The sequence below is a fragment of the Chenopodium quinoa genome, unplaced genomic scaffold (genome assembly GCF_001683475.1).
Source record: "Chenopodium quinoa cultivar QQ74 unplaced genomic scaffold, ASM168347v1, whole genome shotgun sequence".
NCBI lineage: Eukaryota > Viridiplantae > Streptophyta > Magnoliopsida > Caryophyllales > Amaranthaceae > Chenopodium > Chenopodium quinoa.
The window spans coordinates 3621790-3641623 of NW_018745684.1; the positions used below are offsets into that span (position 1 = coordinate 3621790).

At 37.6% G+C, this 19834-nt stretch overlaps 2 protein-coding genes and 1 long non-coding RNA gene across 4 annotated transcripts in view; 1 reads left to right on the forward strand and 2 right to left on the reverse strand.

The window, feature by feature from the left end:
• LOC110718251 (receptor-like protein 12) overlaps window positions 1–10815 on the reverse strand; it is a 29886-nt gene extending 19071 nt beyond the window's left edge. The window contains exons 1-2 of one of the 2 annotated variants that reach the window (XM_021897087.1): window positions 10152–10815; window positions 9949–10079 (exon numbers count right to left, since the gene is read on the reverse strand). In XM_021897087.1, the coding sequence (XP_021752779.1) occupies window positions 9949–10079; window positions 10152–10600 (580 nt within the window). In that variant the 5' untranslated portion in view covers window positions 10601–10815. Of the gene's footprint in view, window positions 1–9948 lie in introns of both variants that reach the window. The other variant, XM_021897085.1, reaches the window with a different exon arrangement.
• Window positions 4996–6440, forward strand: LOC110718256. Its single transcript, XR_002510879.1, has 2 exons — window positions 4996–5894; window positions 6192–6440. It is a non-coding gene; the product is annotated as an uncharacterized LOC110718256 (long non-coding RNA).
• LOC110718254 (receptor-like protein 12) lies at window positions 7671–9247 on the reverse strand. Its single transcript, XM_021897090.1, has 2 exons — window positions 8149–9247; window positions 7671–7827 (listed from the first exon to the last, which is right to left on the reverse strand). The coding sequence occupies exon 1, from the start codon at window positions 8994–8996 to the stop codon at window positions 8181–8183; it is 816 nt and encodes a 271-aa protein (XP_021752782.1). The 5' UTR covers window positions 8997–9247; the 3' UTR covers window positions 7671–7827; window positions 8149–8180.
• Window positions 10816–19834: the final 9019 nt, after the last annotated feature.

Sequence of the window (19834 nt, forward strand, 5' to 3'; positions counted from 1 at the left end):
TGTAGTCTAATTCCCAAAATACTTTACTCGAAAATTCTCCAAAGATAAAGTCATAACTCTCCTTAAGAAAAAGTATCACACAATTTCCTTTCAAAAGTTCAACAAATTGAGAATTGTAAATTCTACACAAAATACCGAAAAAGATGTGAAGAAATCAATTGAGTTTATAAACAAAACTTCTCAATACAAGACTTGTATTTCAACATTTAAGTAATTGATATAATATATCTCAACTTCACAACCAACACATACATAGATCATGATAAAAGAAATACTTGCTCAATAACATGTTAAAAAACATTGTTCAAAGCGTACTCCCACCAAAAAGATATATAAAAGTTATCTTCAAGGCCAATCTCAATTCTCAAAATGTAGAACCAAAAATTAGAGGTAACTAAACAATGTCATACTCACAAAATATCGACTGTATAACTCTTACTTTCTAATAATCATTCAACAAATATCTAATTGACAAATACAACATCCAACATTCCTTTGTCAAATTCACAAAAACGTATATTTGTTAAGACTAATAGGATTAAGCCACAAGCAAACCAAAATTAATAAAAGGCTTGATTTAGAATGAACCTCCCTTGAATTGAATCAAGTAATGTGAGTGCTCTATTGAAATGCCCAATTGTCCTCATTATACACTCAATAGGCATCATATAAACCATTTCGGACTTAAAAATCAAGAGAGAGCATGCCCAAATAAAATCATATTTACAGCAGTCCCTACACTAATATACAGCAGTACCAATCATACCAAATCACCCAAAAGCTACCTTAAACATGACACTAAGCTGAGCCCATCAGAGTATACACTCTAAAAAATAGGTCAAGATAGGCACAAGATTAGGCATAAAAATTAGGCAACACATCACTTAAGTTCACTCATTCAGCATTACATATGGTGTGTTTTGAGCCTCAAAACCATGTATAAACTCATTAAAACTAGCATACAAATATCACACAACATGAAGCGTTTGATAAAAACCAAATTTGGGCAGAAAACATGGATTAAAATAACAAATTCATGTACTACATCACACAAATTTATAACAATTAAATTAATGAAATTATCATCATTAGTCTAACTACATACGCAACAACATGAAATTGTTCCAAATAAAAGAACGCATCTTCATTAATATGTCCATTTTTTAATGAAGAAAATCCAATTCGACATATGAAGATCAAACATTTGGAACCAAGAATCGTATTTTAGGTTGTTAGCAAATAAGCAATTAAACAAAAGATACTTATTTGTTGATGCGTGAACCAAAGATGACAATAGCCGTGTCGTGGCGAACCACTGACCTAAAAGACGATTAATCTCAACAGTCTAAAACGGCTAACTAGAATAATTAAGGAATATTCTAATAAACAAAGAAGGGAAATAAAATTTCTCCAAAAAGACAAAAACTAGCATACAAATATCACACAACATGAAACGTTTGATAACAATAAAATTTGGGCAGAAAACATGGATTAAAATCACAAATTCATGTACTACATCCTAGGTTGCACCGATACGGAAACGGACACGGAAAAACGGCAATCCCAAAATAGGGTACACGGGTACGGAAAATAACAAGACAAATAATACATCAAAAAAACGAGATTTTGACAACCTATTCAACAAAACACTAAATAATTAACCTTAAAACAAGTCATTTACCGTAGCTAAATAATATTCTCCTAATTCACATACAATAATGTGCTACGAAATGTGTTTTGAAGGCGCTCGTATTATAACTCTTACCTTTTTCTCTCATACTTTACCTTAACTTTCTAATTAAAAAAGTTAAAAAAGATGAGGTGGCATATCAAAATGCAAACCGGATCGTATCATAGTAGGATACGATTCGTCTCAAAGTGTCTAAATATATTAAAAAAATCGGATGCAGTTTTTATGTGTGTCCGCCATGTGTTGAACGAGTGTCAGTGTCCGACACGGTATCAAACACGGATACGGCTGTTGGACGAAGTGTCCGTGCATCCTAGACTACATCACACAAATTTATAACAATTAAATTAATGAAATTATCATCATTAGTCTAACTACATACGCAACAACATGAAATTGTTGTTGGGAATTTAGAGTGTGGTAGAAGAGAGCCCTCTCCTTGGAATGGAGAGGCCGTGGCTGGAAGCCACGATAAGCCGCGCCCGCGGACTTATGAGCCGCGCCCGCGGCATGGGCGCGGCCAGGCATCTCCAGTAAGTTTGGCGAAATCTGTGATTTCCTTGTCCGCGCCTACGGGCTGAAATGCCGCGCCCACGGGGCCATGAGGAGCGCCTGCTCCTAAAAGTAGGAGCTCCCGCTCCTCTGGTGGAGCGCCCGCTCATCCTGATGGAGCGCCCGCTCCTACTGGCAGTTGCGGTTTCGTTTAATCTTTTAATTGCGAAATTAAAAGAAGAACGGATGATGCTTTTGCTCTCTCTGTAATTCCTCTCCAAGTTTTTCACTTTTCTTCACAATTTCACCAAGAAACTTGCAATCTCTTCTTGAAATACTCTATCAATTAAGTTTATTTTGAGAATTTGATCATCTTGCTACAAATCTTAGTGCAAAGATTGTAGTGTTGTCTATTGTATCTCAACGTGACTTTCCGGTTCAACCCAAGCACCGTGGTGGGGGAAATAATCACTTTAGGAAAGTGTTTACATGCCTTAGACAAGTATCCGGTATTGAAGACTCACGTGGTCCATAGTATTCTCATGTTCTTGGTGATTTCATTGGCTTGGAGTAGAGGCAAGTTTTAATATCTTTCACATTAGAGTTTTCCTTGTAATTTTCTGATTACTTTGATATTTTGGTGCTTGGATTGTAATACTTTAACTAATATTGATTATTGTATAATTTATTGAATTATACTTTACTTAGGTTTTGTTCCACCAATTTTAAGTAATTCTTGTTTTGTTGAATTGCTAAAAACCTAACAATTGTTCCAAATAAAAGAACGCATCTTCATTAATATGTCCATTTTTTAATGAAGAAAATCCAATTCGACATATGAAGGTCAAACATTTGGAACCAAGTTTCGTCTTTTAGGTTGTTAGCAAATAAGCAATTAAACGAAAGATACTTATCTGTTGATGTGTGAACCAAAGATGACAATAGTTGTGTCGTGGCGAACCACTGACCTAAAAGACGATTAATCCCAACAGTAAAAAACGGCTAGAATAATTAAGGAATATTCTAATAAATAAACAAATAAGGGAAATAAAATATCTCCAAAAAGACAAAATGGACCCATGCCCACGCATCGCATTCCCCAAGACCCAAGAGGCCTAACCCAACCCTGCCCAGCTTGACGCGCACGTGTGTGTGTGGTACAACACCCAACTCCAAGACACTCAACTAAATAGTACTAACATACTACAATATATAAACAAGGAAAAAACCTCTCCCTCCACTAATATGGGATTTTTCCCTTTCATCTCTCTCTCTTGTTTTCTTCCAACACTCTTGTTTTATCAAGAAATTCCAACAACCTTCATATAACGACTACCTTTCAATAAATAATGCAACGTAACCAAGACGATTGAATTTGGTTGCATGGAGTTATGCACATGGTAATTTCTGCTAACTACTCCGTAGTATTGACTGGCACATTGAGACAAAGCTAGTATTTCTTCCATTCATAAGCTAAGACCCCAGTTAGATTATTTGAATTGATAGTGACAAAATCGGTAAGATATTGTCAAATTGAAGAATTTCATCATGAGGTCGGCCATTATAAGGTTAAAGTGGAAAATGTGCACTTATTTTTCTGGAAAAATGACTAACTTTTTGACTTGGAACTTTAAATTGAAAGTCATTAGTTTTAAATTGATGTTTCATTGCAATTATAGGAATGGAATTTCGTAATTATAGTAAGTATTAAGTGTTTACACGTGGTAATTGATCAGTGTTCTTATAGATATATATCCATTATAATGTCCTAGTGCGGTAGTGCTACACTTATTTATAGCTATGATGTCATGTTATGTTTTCATTTATGATGTCATGTTATGATTTTTTTTTTTTGGTGCAATCCACATTGCATTTTTGTATGTAATCACAACTGACTTTAGTTACGTAGTTCATCAAGGAACTGTATTTAGCTAGATTCAAACATCTATAGCAGGTTTTTTCTTTGCTTACATTATAATATGTGGTACTTCTTGTAGCCTTCCACTACTGATGACCCTGACGAGCTTTTTCTTTGCTTACATTGCTTCTTACATTGCTGTAGCTTTCTACTATCCATCTTAACACTGCCTCTACTGATCGTGCTATGTGATAAAATCCACATGCTCATTGTAACTTTCTCTAATATTTAATGCCTAAATGTATTGATTTATTATAATCATGCAGGAAAATAACAGGAGTGAGCTTGCTAGACTCACTACTAGACATAGGCCGAATTCCGACGGACCATTTCCGACGGACATGTTTTTCCGTCAGAGTATAAATCCGACGGATTATTTCGTTGTAAATTACAATTTCCGACGAAATATAAATCCGTCGGAAAATAGTTTTTTTTTAAAAATACCCAATTACACAAACCCTAGGTTGCTAAATATCTCCTCTTTCTCTCTCATCTTCTCATTCTCTTCTTCCGCCTCTTTCTTCTTCTGTTTCTCTCTCCTCTACTCCTTTCTCTAATCCTCTCTTCTCTCTCTTGTTCTCTTTCCTCTTCTCCTCGCCTCTTTCTTCTTCTGTTTCTCTCTCCTCTACTCCTCTTCTCTGATCCACTATTCTCTCTTCAGTTTCTCTTTCCTCTTCTCCTTTTCTCTTCTCTCTCCTGTTCTCTTTCCTCTTCTCTCTTTCTTCTTCTTCTCGGATTCTCTCTCCTCTACTCCTCTTCTCCGGTTCCACCGTCGCGAGCCAACAACCACTGTCGCGAGCCAACTATGGCGCAACAACAACAAAGCCAACAACCACTGTCGCGAGCCAACAACCACCGTCAAGAGTGTAGATCTAGTTAATTTTTATTTGTATGTAATTGTTATGTTAAGTTTATAAATTTTATTGTATATTTATAAATTTCTTTTAATTTTCGTTGGTTAATTATCGTTTTTTTAAAAAACATTTAATGAAATTCTGATTAAGATGTAGATCTACTGGTTTTGATTGTTTTGTGTGGTATTTTTTTTATTATGTTTTGTTAATTTTTGTATTTTTGGGGTTTATTTCCGATTTTTTGGGCTTTTCGTTTTTTGGGTTAATTTTCCTTTTTTTTGGGTTAATTTCGGTTTGTAGGGTTTATTTTTGGAATGGTGGTGGTGTGTAGTGGTGTCGGTGGTGGTGGGGTGGGGGTTGGTGTGAGTTTGGTGCTGGGTATGTTAATGATTGGGGTGGTTTCGGTTTGGTATGGGTGGGGTTTTGGTTAGGTTGTTGGGTCTGTTAGTGGTGGGTGAATTTCGATGTTGGTGGTGTTTTGGTGATAAGGGTTGGGATTTGGTTTAGGTGGGGGTTTTGGTGGGTGGTAAGGTGGGGTCTGGTGGGTTAGGGTTAGGTGGGTTAAGGTGGTGGGGCTGGTGGGTTACGGTGGTGGGCTTGGTGGGTTAAGGTAGTGGGTTAGGGTGTTTTTTTTTTCAGCGGTTTCCAACGGATTGAGTCCGCCGGAAATTTCCGACGGACTTTTTCGGTGCCGGAAAACCTCTTCCGACGACTGAATTCCGTTGGAAAAGTGTTTCCGACGGAAAAGATCATTTTTCCTACAAAACGTTTTCCGACAACCAGTTCCGACGGAAATTCCGTCAGAAACACCTTTTCCGACGGAAAATAGGGTGTTTTCGACGGATTTTTCCGTCGAAAATGAACTGTTTTCTAGTAGTGACTGGATAAGGAAAGGCATGCAGACTATTTGAGCATGTTGAAGGGCTTTGATGTAAATCAGGTGCATTCTCTAGTCCCTTTAGTAAACTGTTATGTTGTATATAGTCCTTTTAATAACTTAATCGTTGCTAGTTAGTTGATGCTTTTGGGATTTGCATCTTGATGTTTATAGGCCAGCCTTAAGGTGGATTGGAGAAACCCTTTCTCATCTTATAGGATCTGATGTAGTGGTTTAAGTAATGTTTTAAGCAATCGTTTTGTGAAGTGATGAAGTTCCTCCTGTCCTACGTAATTAATTTGTTGCATAATAAGATCGACATTGTATGTTTAATGCCGGTGAAATATATTGCTTTTGTAGGCTGGGTTTGCATAAAAGATGGCTAGTGTATGGGAGAAGGTTGCGGATGAAACTAAAAGCTATGGAAATGGTGTTAGTTGACTTGTAAATGTTGTAAAAGTTTTGCTTTGTTGTTTTGTAGTCTAATTAATGTACAATTGGGAATAATATGTTCCATTCAGATCTTTGTTGTTGAAGGTTTGTGCATAGCTAACACCATTTGGAAAGAGGTCTTTGATATCTAATTCATAAAATTCAGCTTACATCGAATTTTGCCTGTGTTTCTTAGGCTGTATCTGTTTCAACAACCCTAGACAAAAGAATAGCAGATCCTACTAACACTCTCCTATACACTTTGATATACAACATATGAATTATATCCTACTAACACTCTCCTATAATATCCACTTTGATATACAACATATGAATTATATCCTACCCCTAAACTATGTCCTTCAAAATATATCTCAAATATGGTTGCAAAAACGATTTTTTCACCGTGTACCATCGAGATTTCACAACATTCACCACGAATTTTTTTTTAAAACAAATATATGAACGAGATGCCCTTATTTTTTTATAAGTTGTAAATATAATTTAATTTTTTTATCCAATCAATTTTGGATATTACATACAAAGTAGATGATATATTATCAGCTTATTCTCTCAATCTAATATTTTAGACGTCATAATTATTTTAATAATTAAAAAAAAAATCTTTTTTCATCCAATTAAATATTTTTAATAATGACTAATTATTATCTATATACCTAATCTAGTATTTTTCATCCTACATACCACGCTAATTGTACCATGCCAGGTAAGACTTGAAGCTAATTATTCACTTTCTAGCTAAGCTAGTAAGTTAGTTTGTACCCCAATGACCAGGTACTAGCTTAGCTTCCTATGTTAGATGAGCACCACTTTCTCAATTAGCTAGTAAGCGAATTTGAAAATTGCAACAAGTTTCTACCTACAACTATTAGAGATGCTTTAAGACATATTAGTTCAATATGCAAGACAACAAATAACAAGATGTTTCATAAGCCACTACAACACTAACAAATTAAAAAGGAAAAAAAAACCTGTAATGAACAATTACATATCAAAATTAGCTACATACTTAAAGTATATAAATAGCTATTATTGGCCTTGATACTAAATGTGTGGAATAATGGTCGGCCAAAGCTCCATGACAAAAGAGTCGGCTGTAAAAGATTGACCATGACAAAAGAGTGGGCCTTGGTTAGGTTCAACGTGAATTTTACTTTGGGAGGGAATTTGTAGTGATCCAAGCTAGCTCAAATTGAGTAAAACTTATTTTAGCAATCATAATTTTAGATGGCCAGTTACTTGGCTGCTAAATTGCCGGAAAGATAAATCCGTAATATTATTTGAAGCATTCGTTCCATGGGACTTGTTGGATCTAAGAACGCGACTTGGACATGCTTTTAGAAAGCTAAGGGGAATATATATAAAGCAGTAAGAACACAATTCTACTGATTATAAAGTGTCATACCTTGATACTTATACAATTCTTAAAGTCTTACAAACTATACTAATTACTATGATTCTTTATTTCACCATACATGCGTAAAATCTTTAGTTCAATACATTACATATCTGGTATCCACAGCAGTATCCGACACAGCAACACCTATATAAAAGATGAAACCACATGAATACGAAATTCAATAACAATTTATGAAATATTGAAATAATAATTAAAAAATCTTACGCTCTTTGATGGAGGTATAAATCTATAATGGAAGATTTTTTAAAGACCAGAACGTTTATTTATGAAACAAATTAAATTAAATGGAGTCTTGGAAATTTAAAAGGCAATGTAGGAGTAGCTATTAAAAATGGTACTTTTAAGTGAGGCAAAACAGAGGAGAGAAAACAAAAATAATACGGAGTATGTATAGAAAGACATACAAACTTGAATATGTTAAGTGATAATTTAAATCATACTTACCCTTGATTGACTTCTACTTGATTTCTATGGGTCTAGTGTCTCTGCCTTTGTTGGTTCCTCCTTCTCCTCCTCCTTGCCCTTGTAATATTATCTTCCTTTCGTAGGATTTTCATGATCAGTATGTGAAGATGTTTGCAATACCATTCCCTATACCTTTTGATGTAAAGGATAGGCCCTACAAAGACGGTAATCCCAACCGGAAACCCAACTTCAGCACCCCTTAACATCCACTCTTGTTCGCTCTTTGAACTCCAATTTGATCCCTCTGAAGAAGTAGGTGGAGTCACTGTTGGATCTTTTGCTGTCAATGGTGGACCGTAGAGTCCTTGGTTGCCTTCATATGAAGATGCTTTGAATGTTTGAAGTTGAGGGCCTGTTGGGATCTTTCCCGACAACTTGTTGAAGGATAGGTCCAAGTACTCTAGGAAATTCAAGTTCGCAAGTTGCGCAGGTATCTTCCCACTCAAGTTATTCCAAGAGAGATCCAATGACTCAATCTGGCTCAAATTCCCAAGTGATGATGGAATATGGCCGGAGAAAGAGTTGTAAGAGAGGTTGAGAACTACAAGAGCATTCAAATTTCCCAACTCTTCTGGCAGCTCACCATGAAAAGCATTGTTGGAGAAATCAATGCTAGTGAAGATTGTTAGGATATATTGCAACTGATAGGAATTACCTTTAAAGTTGAGTGAAATTGAATTTTGATAGTATTTAGCACCACCTGAAAAAGAGGTTTGTATAAAGCTTGGTTCTGATTGCTCTTTAGTTACTCCAGCCATCATCAATGGCCAATTAAAAAGACTTTGGGCTTTCAGTTCACCGATAAAGTGATTGGAAGATACGTCCATTATTTGAAGTAATGGCCATATTGAGTGACTCTGTGGACAAACAATAGTTCCATGGAGCTTGTTGGAATGAAGGATGAGAACTTGCAAGTTAGATAAGCCGTTCAAATGACAAGGAAATGTGTCATTCAATTGATTATTTCCAAGATCCAATACTTTTAATGCTTTGCAGTGGGCAAGTGATCGAGGTATCCTTCCTTCAAGAAAATTCTCATTCAATTCGAGAGTTTCCAAGCTGCAACCTTCTCTGAATTTAGCAGGAATTTCACCATGTAATTGGTTCCCTCTCAAATTCAACGTGCTTAGTTGAGTCAGGGCGGTAAAGCAATCAGGGATTATGCCACCAAAGTTATTGTATTCGAGATTAAGAACCTCTAGATTCGTGGCATTGCATAGTGACGTAGGGATAATCCCATGAAAGTTATTTCTCGAAAATGACAGGTAGTAAGCTTTTGTTGATGATAAATGGTTGCCAATGTTAGGGTCAATGGAACTAAAATTGTTGTTGGAAAAATCAAGTTATTGTATCTAAGATCAAGATACCTGAGATTCTTGAAGCTATGTAGAATATCGTTACCCAGATCTAGCGTGCCATTGAGCCTATTTGAAGATAGTTCCAGCACGGAAAGGTTTTTTAATTGGAAAATTGAATTTGGGATTGGCCCTTCCAAATTATTGTTGCTCAAGTCAAGAACATCTACCTGGGAAGAAGCTATGTTTGCAAATTCATTCAGTTGGCCACTAAATTTGTTTCCACTCAGATCGATGTATGATATTAATGGCAAACTGAATAAAGAGGTAGGAATACTTCCATCCAGTAAATTATATGACAAATCAAGCTCTTTTAAACTGAGTAATTTATCCCACTCTGTGGCATTGGTAGAACCATTTAAATTGTTGTGAGTAAGACTTAACTGTTCTAGATTTTTCATTGACGAAAATGATGGGATGGGACCAGAAAAGTGGTTCTTAGAGAGGTAAATTGAACGAAGCTTCTTGAGGTTGCTGATGGAACTTGGTATGACTCCAGAAAAGTGGTTCTTAGAGAGGTAAATTGAACGAAGCTTCTTGAGGTTGCTGATGGAACTTGGTATGACTCCAGAAAAGTGGTTCTTAGTGAGGTAAATTGAACGAAGCTTCTTGAGGTTGCTGATGGAACTTGGTATGACTCCAGAAAAGTTCGCATATTGGAGATTTAATTCCTCAAGAGACTGTAGATTGCCAATTGCTGACAAAATTTCACCTTGCAAATTATGGTTATATTGCAAATTCAGACTTTTGAGGAACTGAAGATGAAACAAACTACACGAGTTGTTGATGCTGCCAGTGATTTTCGTGTTCATCACAGCAAGGCCAATGACTCGGCCAGTGGAGTGGTCGCAGGTGATGCCGCTCCACTGGCAACAATCTGTGCTTTGATTCCACCCCATTGACTCCTCTAAAGTGATGGAACCAAAAGTAAGATTGTTCTTGAACTGAAGGAGTAAAGATCTTTGGTCGTCGAGACATTGACTGGAAACATACGGTGTACAGCACCAAGTGCATAGCCATACAATTACGAGAAAGAGAAAAGGCCAAGATGAAGAAATGGGTGGAATAGTTTTCATTTTGGAGAAAAACAGCGCGTGAGGTAATGGGAGTTATATTTGTGAATGAATGAATGAATGAAATAATTGTTCATATATTCAACTATTTATTCAACTCAAGGTTTGCTCAATCTACCTTTCGATATAATTGCAACGTAACATAATTTAAGACCACACATTATTAAAGCCAAGACCCCGATTGACCTGCAAGCTACTACACGAACCAAGCAAGTCAGCTTCCTGTGGGGTTGTCTTTATATGTGGCTGTCACTTAGAATTAGAGATTAGAGATGACTGAATATTCTTTATTGTAGCTTGTAGGATGTACCAATAATACTGTCTTTAATTTGTGGACTTTTCAACTGTACTATGATACTGTCTGTCACTCAGAATGATGAAACTTCTGGCATTGTGGCATGCAGTACTACTCTTTTAGTGACTGAATATTCAAGATTGTTCAAAATGTACGTACTTAATTAAGCATTGAATTACGTATTGAAAGGGTCAGATTAATTACTAGACTAATGAATCCGAGTTTGTTAAATACAAATTAGTGTATTAGTATTCTCTTAATTTGATGTTCCTGATGATCTCTCGAAACTTTACATACATATATACTTCTAAGTGTTTATCACTTTGGTTTCATGTTATGAATGGAAAAAAAAAGGTTTTGCTTACTGTCGTTAACAGCAGTTTTTCCTTATATTAATGTCCTGAGTCTCCTGACATTCTAAGATAAGGCCATTAAAAATTTTACAGTATAGAACGGGACATGTTTTTGAAAACTAGTTGTGGACTCGCGAGCGTTGTGCGCGGTTCCCAAGTCATCGGTATTGCTTAGAAGATGTTGGGGCAGTGCAGAGACGATGTGTACTATGGTTTTTACTTGTGGTGTGTATCATATACATAGGAGGTAACAAACAAAGTGGTAAAGAAAGTTCAAACAGATGAGGTAATTAAGATAATTATTTGAAAGGTTCTTGGAGAGAATTATATAGCAATCTTGAAAATGCAGGTGACTGGAAATTGGATGAGACTTATGCAGAAGATAGTTTGCTTGGTGCTTTCAAATTTTAGCTAAAGTAAATGGTTGGAATTTATGGAAATCTTAGACTACTTATAATGGAGTAGAGATATGTACAGGTTGAGCTTTGAAGCTTAATGATTTTGTAAACAGATTCCTTGTTTGTCAAAACTCTTATAAACTTTACAGAGAAAGCTATTGTATAAAGGTCTTATTAATGTAGAAAACATGTTGGATTGAGGTTGAACTTGATTTTAAAAAATGTTGTGAAGTCTGAGTACTGAATATAATATGCAAGCATCAATATAAGATGGCAGAGCTGAAATGAGGATGCCATGATTGCATTATGAAGTTTCTATATATTCAGAAAATCTAGCATGATAAGCTTTTGAAACTTAAAGCAATAACTTCCTAGAGCACTTCCCGGGTATATGAGGGATGGTACATCAGTACATGTTTATTGGAAGGGTGAAAGACAGACTGAGAAAGTGTAAGGTGGAAACTGATGCAGAATTTGGTTATCCTGATCACAATGAGGATTTCAGTCATCACAAATTGGAAAAGGTAGCAGCAAAAATTGTTAGACATAAGTTAATAATGCTTGGCTAGCTGAGTTGATTTCAGTCATCACAAATTGGTAGTTAGGGTCCATTACATACTTTTGGCTTCGGGATCACCTTTGGCCAATTTCTTGTGTGAGTACGTGTTGCGTGTACTTTTCCCAAAAAAGTTACCAATATTAATTTTTGCCTTGAGGAACAAGCAAAATCAATGTATTTATATAGTCTAAGTTACTTAGTTTTGTTATATGGATATTTAAATATCTTCTTGAAAATGATGAGAAATAATAATATATCATCTTCTTATTCATTTGTTCCTAAGATCTGGATTCCTGATCCGGAGCAGAGTAAATTGAAAAGGGTGTTTAGTTCATTAGTTATATGGGTGAGCTTTCTCAACAAATGTTTACATATCTGCAGGCGTTGAAGAAAGATGTTAATCAAGAAACTGAGCTGAAATTGGAAGGATAGTGTAGTGGTATAAAAAATAGGGATGGAACAATGAACCTTCGAGAAAATGATATTATTATTATTGACTTGGATGCAGAGGATTCCGATCAAACTTATATTGGTGGAAGTGCTGAACTTGATGATAGTAATTTAGTTGAAGTTGTTCCAAGGATAATATGGTCAACAAAATTTGTACCAGAATAATTTGATGCCAACACATAATTTGATGCGCTGAATGTCGAAAATGCAGCAAACACCATTTTTAGTAGATTTTGGAAATTATAGTGCTACAGGTAAGCAAAATGCAACAACTATATATCATATTATAGGTTCTATATATTTTCTGGCAAAAGGATTTTGTGATCTAAGTTTGTTTTAATTTTGCTTCAGGTTCTGTGATTTTAAATTTATGATGTACCTTTCTTAGTTGATGTCGGGTTATCAGCTGTGGCTAATTCTGCAAGTAACAAAAGGTTCGCAGCAGATGTATCCCTGTTGTCACTATACTCTTGCCCTTGTAGCTTCAGTTGTTGAGCTAGTGTATCCATCAGTTGCGGAATTCTTGCTGCTTAGCTTTGTGGGAATTTCACTGAGTATTTGTACCTGTGGTTTCGTGAGGGCTGTGCGCTTTCGCTTATGCATTGACCAATGAGGAAATGGTGCTTTGACAGAGCACATGTCAGTATCTTCAGTTGTTGGTGCTACAATATTGACATTTGGTGTATCTTTAGTGCTATTTTCCCTTTGTTCCTTTTGCAATTGGCCAGTTATAGTTTCAGAAACACACTTGCTTTCAATCATTAAAGAGTCAGATTGAAGAGCACTTATGGATGCTGTAAGGATTAAAGTGTTCAACTAACTTGCAATCAACCCACAATAGCAATGAACAAACAAGCATAACAATCAAGAACAACTTTGAAGGAATTAAAGCAAGTAAAAGGAAGACAATGTTACCGTGGGAAAACCCGAGAACCGGGAGAAAAAACCCACCCTTGCACTATGGAGTAATATTGATGATGAATGAACTCAAGAATTACAAGCATGAATTGTATAGAATTCAAATGCTCCTCACAAACCCTCTCAAAACATCTCTATGTGTTTAAATGTTTGTGAAATCTCAACAAAGAGGCTTAGAAAAGGTATATATAGTCTAGGTAGAAAATACAATCCAACGGCTAAGATTAAAGCAAATCGCACAAGCCGAAAACGAAGCGACGAAATAGGGAGCAGGGAGGTTCGGCCGAACCTACCCAGAGTTCGGTCGAACCTGGGGTGGTTCGGTCGAACCTCCTTGGGTTTGGTCACTCCTCCTCTAGAAATGTAAACTGGTGCACCTACTGACTTAAAACCGGGTTCGACCGAACTTTTCACAAGTTTGGTCGAACCTTAACAATAAGGCAGCTTCTATGCAATCTCCTTATGTCTCCATGTATTTATCTATCTCCACACTAATCCTAACAATCTCCCACTTGGAGATAGGATCAAACATGCACCATAGACTACCACATACACACTCCTTCCTCAAGAACACTTAATACATTCATCAAAACAATTTCACCATAGCACAACACTCCTTCAAATTAATGATGGAGTCCAATTGATGTCCTACACAACCTCAATTTGTCACTAGAAACAGCTTTAGTGAGCATATCCGCCGGATTCTTTGAACCAGCAATCTTCCTCAAACACATCGTGCCATCCTTCACCAAACTCCTAGTATAGTGATAACGCCTCTTGATGTGTTTAGTGCGATAATGAAACATAGGATTCTTAGCCAATTGAACCGCACTTTGGCTATCACTATACAACGCACAAACATCTTGTTTCATGCCCATTTCTTCAAGGAAACCCTTCAACCATTCCATCTCCTTTCCCGCTTCCGACATAGCCACATACTCGGCTTCCGTCGTAGACATAGAGACACACTTTTGGAGCTTGCTCATCCAACTAATGGCCGTACCACCAATAGTATACACATACCCCGAAGTGCTTTTGCTTGAATCATAACATCCTCCAAAATCGGCATCAACAAAACCTTCCAAAACAACTCCATTTCTCCTAAAGAAAAGAGCCATACTTGAAGTACCCAACAAATACCTCAATAGCCACTTCACGGCTTCCCAATGTCTCTCACCCGGATTTGACATGAACCTACTCACAACTCCCACTGCGTGAGCAATGTCGGGCCTCGTGCAAATCATAGCATACATCATGCTACCAACGGCCGAAGCATAAGGAACAATGGCCATTTTGTCCTTCTCTTCCCTTGTCTTTGGGCAATCCTCCTTAGTCAACTTGAGCTCACTTGAAAGAGGTGAGCTTCGAGACTTTGCATCAATCATGTTAAATCTTTTAAGCACCTTCTTGACATACTCCTCTTGAGATAACTTCAACACACCCGTTGAGCTATCCCTAGAAATTCTCATGCCAAGTATTTGCTTGGCCTCACCCAAGTTTTTCATCTCAAATCTTCTTGACAACTTCTTTTTCAAGTCATTGACAATTTCCATACTAGTTCCCGCAATCAACATATCATCAACATACAAAACAAGTAGATATAGCCATTGTCATACCTTTGAAAGTAGCAACAATGGTCACCTTCCGCTCTCACGAAACCATTGCCTAGCATGAAATTGTCAAACTTCTTGTACCATTGTCTAGGAGCTTGTTTCAACCCATATAGACTCCGTTTAAGCTTGCACACCAAGTTCTCTTGACCCGGAACTTGAAACCCTTCCGGTTTCTTCATGTAGATTTCCTCCTCCAAATCACCGTGTAAAAACGCGGTTTTTACATCCATTTGCTCAAGAAATAAGTCCTCCGAAACCACTATAGCCAACAAGATCCTTATAGTGGTTAGCTTCACAACCGGAGCAAAGATCTCATGATAATCAATGCCCTCCTTTTGTGAAAAACCTTTCACCACAAGTCTTGCCTTGTACCGAATTGTACCATCCGGTTCTTCTTTCTTTCGAAAGATCCACTTGCACAAAAGTGCTCTCTTGCCCTTAGGCAACTCAACCAGCACCCAAGTGTTGTTTTTCTCCAATGAAGACATCTCATCTTCCATTGCTTGCTCCCACTTCAACGAGTCACCCATGCCCATTGCCTCTTTATAACATTCCGGCTCACCGGAATCCGTCAACAACAAATAATGCAAGGATGGAGAATATCGGTGTGGTGGCTTGATTGGTCTTGATGATCTCCTCACCGTTGGTGGTGTAGATGGCTCTCCATGAACCACAACGGGCTCACCCATAACTACTCGCTCATCCGTTTCCAAGTGATCATCATCATCCGAATCACTTGAATCCGAATCCACCGGAACATGAGCACCATGTTGAGGAGATGCTTGTTGAATTTGCACCTCAACTTCTACCTGTTCAACTTCCTTATCACTTCTAACCTTACCATCTAGCTCAACAAATTCCCGCTCATCTTCAATTGATTCTTTCTCAACGGATTTCCCACCAAAGTTGTCTTTGTACAAAGAGCTCTCATCAAAAGTGATGTCACAATGCCTAACAATCTTTCGATTCTTAGGATCCCACAATCTATAACCATATTTCTCACATCCATACCCGATGAAGTAACATTTGATGGCTTTTGGGTCTAGCTTGTCTCTCTTTTCGGATTGCAAATAGGCCACACAACCAAAGGTCTTCAAGTGAGTGTAGGACACCTCCTTACCACTCCACTCCTCCTCCGGTATCTTGAATTCCAAAGGTACCGAAGGTCCACGGTTTATCAAGTAAGCCGCGGTACTAACGGCATCCGCCCAAAAACACTTTGGGAGGCCCGCAAACAACCTCATACACCTTGCCCTCTCCAGTAAAGTCCTATTCATCCGCTCCTCTACCCCGTTTTGGCGAGGTTTACCGGGAATGGTCCTCTCCAAAACAATGCCATGCTCCTTACAAATGTTTTTGTAAGCTTCCAACTCATACTCTCCTCCATTGTCGGACTTGATTGCCTTAATCTTCTTTCCCGAAACATTTTCAACCTCCGCCTTCCAAGTCTTGAACTTCTCATTCACTTCCGACTTGTGCTTCATGAAATATACCCATACTTTCCGGGTTGAATCATCAATGAAAGTGACAAAATAGTGAGAACCACCAAGGGACTTGATGGGGTATGGGCCCCAAACATCCGTGTGCACAAGTTCTAGCTTCTCCTTCTTCAAGGACCGTTTGGTTTTTGTGAAAGACACCTTCTTTTGTTTCCCAAAGACACATGTCTCACAAAATTTCATGTCGATTGATTTCAACCCCGACAACTTACCCTTTGAAGCTAGCAATTTCATCCCTTTCTCACTCATGTGACCAAGCCGAGTATGCCAAAGCTTAGTCTCATCATTTGCGGTTGTAGCAATCATGCTTTTACACCCTAAGGTAGTGTAAAATGTGCCGGTCTTCGTGCCCCGAGCCACCACCATATCTCCCTTTGACACCTTCCAAGTACCTTCACCAAACATGGTTCTATAACCGCTTGAGTCTAGTTGACCCACCGAAATCAAATTTTTCCTTAGCTTAGGTATGTACCTAACATCTTCAAGTTTCCATGAGCTCCCACTTGAGGTCTTGATCATGACATCTCCCTTCCCCAAAATTTCCAACGGTTCATCATCCGCAAGGTACACCTTTCCAAACTTGCCACTCTTGAAGTTTTGGAAAATCTCCTTACATGGAGAAGAATGAAATGAAGCTCCCGAATCAAGGATCCAAGACTCAATGGGACTATCAACACTCAAGATCAATGCATCACCGATTTCATCGCTTGATGCCAAGCTAACCGATGAACTAGCATCATCGTGGTTCTTGTGGTTTGAACCACCCTTCTTCTTGGGATTAGGACATTCCCTCTTAGTATGCCCTTTCACACCACAACCCCAACACACAATGTTCACCTTCCCTTTCGACTTACTCCTCCCTCTAGACTTCGATCTTCCTCTTTGAGCACCTCTTTGTTGTCTTCCACGTCCCCTACCTTCACTAGAATAAGCACCACCCGATGACTCACCCGAGTTCTTCCTTCTCAAGCTCTCACTCAAGATTAAGTCCCTCACATCATCACACTTCAACTTCGACTTTCCGGAAGAGTTGCTAATGGCGGCTACAACGGTATCCCAACTTCTAGGCAACGATGACAACAAGATCAAGGCCCTCACTTCATCATCAAACTTAATCTCAACCGAAGCTAGTTGAGAGATTATTGAATTGAATTCATTTATATGTTCGGGGGCGGAACCACTATCATTCATCTCAATTTCAAACAAACGACGCATCAAGAACACCTTGCTCATAGCCGATGGCTTCTCATACATATTGGACAATGCTTTGATCACACCAACCGTCGTTGTCACATCTTTGACATTGTAAGCAACACTCTTAGCCAATGTCAATCTAATCACTCCAAGGGCTTGTCTATCCAATACTTTCCACTCCTCTTCCTTCATACCCGATGGTTTACTAGTAAGGGGCAAATATAGGTTCTTTTGATACAAATAGTCCTCTATTTGCATCTTCCAAAACCCAAAATCCTTCCCATCAAACTTCTCAATTCTCAACTTGCCTTCTTCCATTGCAAATCAAACACACAAAGTTCACAATAGGTTTTCAACAACAAAGAATGCAACTTGACACCCAAGACTCAAACTTTGAACACCTAAAGTTCCAAACTTTGAAACTCAATCACAATTGCAAGTTTAACACAAACCCTAAATCATCAAAACACCAAAGATTCAACCTTGGCTCTGATACCAATTGTAAGGATTAAAGTGTTCAACTAACTTGCAATCAACCCACAATAGCAATGAACAAACAAGCATAACAATCAAGAACAACTTTGAAGGAATTAAAGCAAGTAAAAGGAAGACAATGTTACCGTGGGAAAACCCGAGAACCGGGAGAAAAAACCCACCCTTGCACTATGGAGTAATATTGATGATGAATGAACTCAAGAATTACAAGCATGAATTGTATAGAATTCAAATGCTCCTCACAAACCCTCTCAAAACATCTCTATGTGTTTAAATGTTTGTGAAATCTCAACAAAGAGGCTTAGAAAAGGTATATATAGTCTAGGTAGAAAATACAATCCAACGGCTAAGATTAAAGCAAATCGCACAAGCCGAAAACGAAGCGACGAAATAGGGAGCAGGGAGGTTCGGCCGAACCTACCCAGAGTTCGGTCGAACCTGGGGTGGTTCGGTCGAACCTCCTTGGGTTTGGTCACTCCTCCTCTAGAAATGTAAACTGGTGCACCTACTGACTTAAAACCGGGTTCGACCGAACTTTTCACAAGTTTGGTCGAACCTTAACAATAAGGCAGCTTCTATGCAATCTCCTTATGTCTCCATGTATTTATCTATCTCCACACTAATCCTAACAGATGCGGCTGAAATTATTTCATAGGTTACATTCTTTGGCACCTTCACTTTATGCACTGGATTTGGCTCACTGTTGATGGCAACTTCTTGTAAAGACCATTGCAATATGTTGCTGGCAGTCAGAATTGGTGCAGGTGTAACTTTGAATGAAATCATCTTTAAACTAAGCTGCTGCTCGACAGTTTTGAAACTTTGTAACAGCCCCTGTAATATTTTATGTATATAAGTAAATTAGTGTATATACATAATATAGTAGGTCGAAAAATTGTTATCGAAGGCAGATGTGCAAATTTATTTAGAATAACAAATGTAAAGTGATTTTATAAAATAGAAGACTTACATATTTTTTCATAGTATGTATTTCATCAGCATTCATTTGCAATATTTTTTTAGCTTCATTATTCAGGGCTGTTAGTGATATACTACCAGTAATGTCCACAACAACAAAAACAAAAGCAGCTCTGCATCAATTGTTGTAATAGGCAGTCAAAATAAGAATTATGCTCAGCTGTATTGAAGTGCTAAGATCAGGAGCTTTTTCCCCTTCAAATATTCAATTGTGACAGGTGTCGAACTTGAAGGGTTATGTCCTGTCTGTCTAAAAGCATCTGGGTGTAAAGCTTTGCCCTGGATCATTGAATTTGCATAAGTATATGTGCTATAATTGAAATTCTTTCTAGCAGGCTGTAGGAAAAGAAAGTATTTGTACCATTCACGCAAAACATTTGCTCTATCACCATCTGGATTGTAAATTATCTTTGAAAATATTCCAGTCGATAATGAGAATCCTATTATAAACAAAATAGAGTGATTAAATATATGATAATTTACAT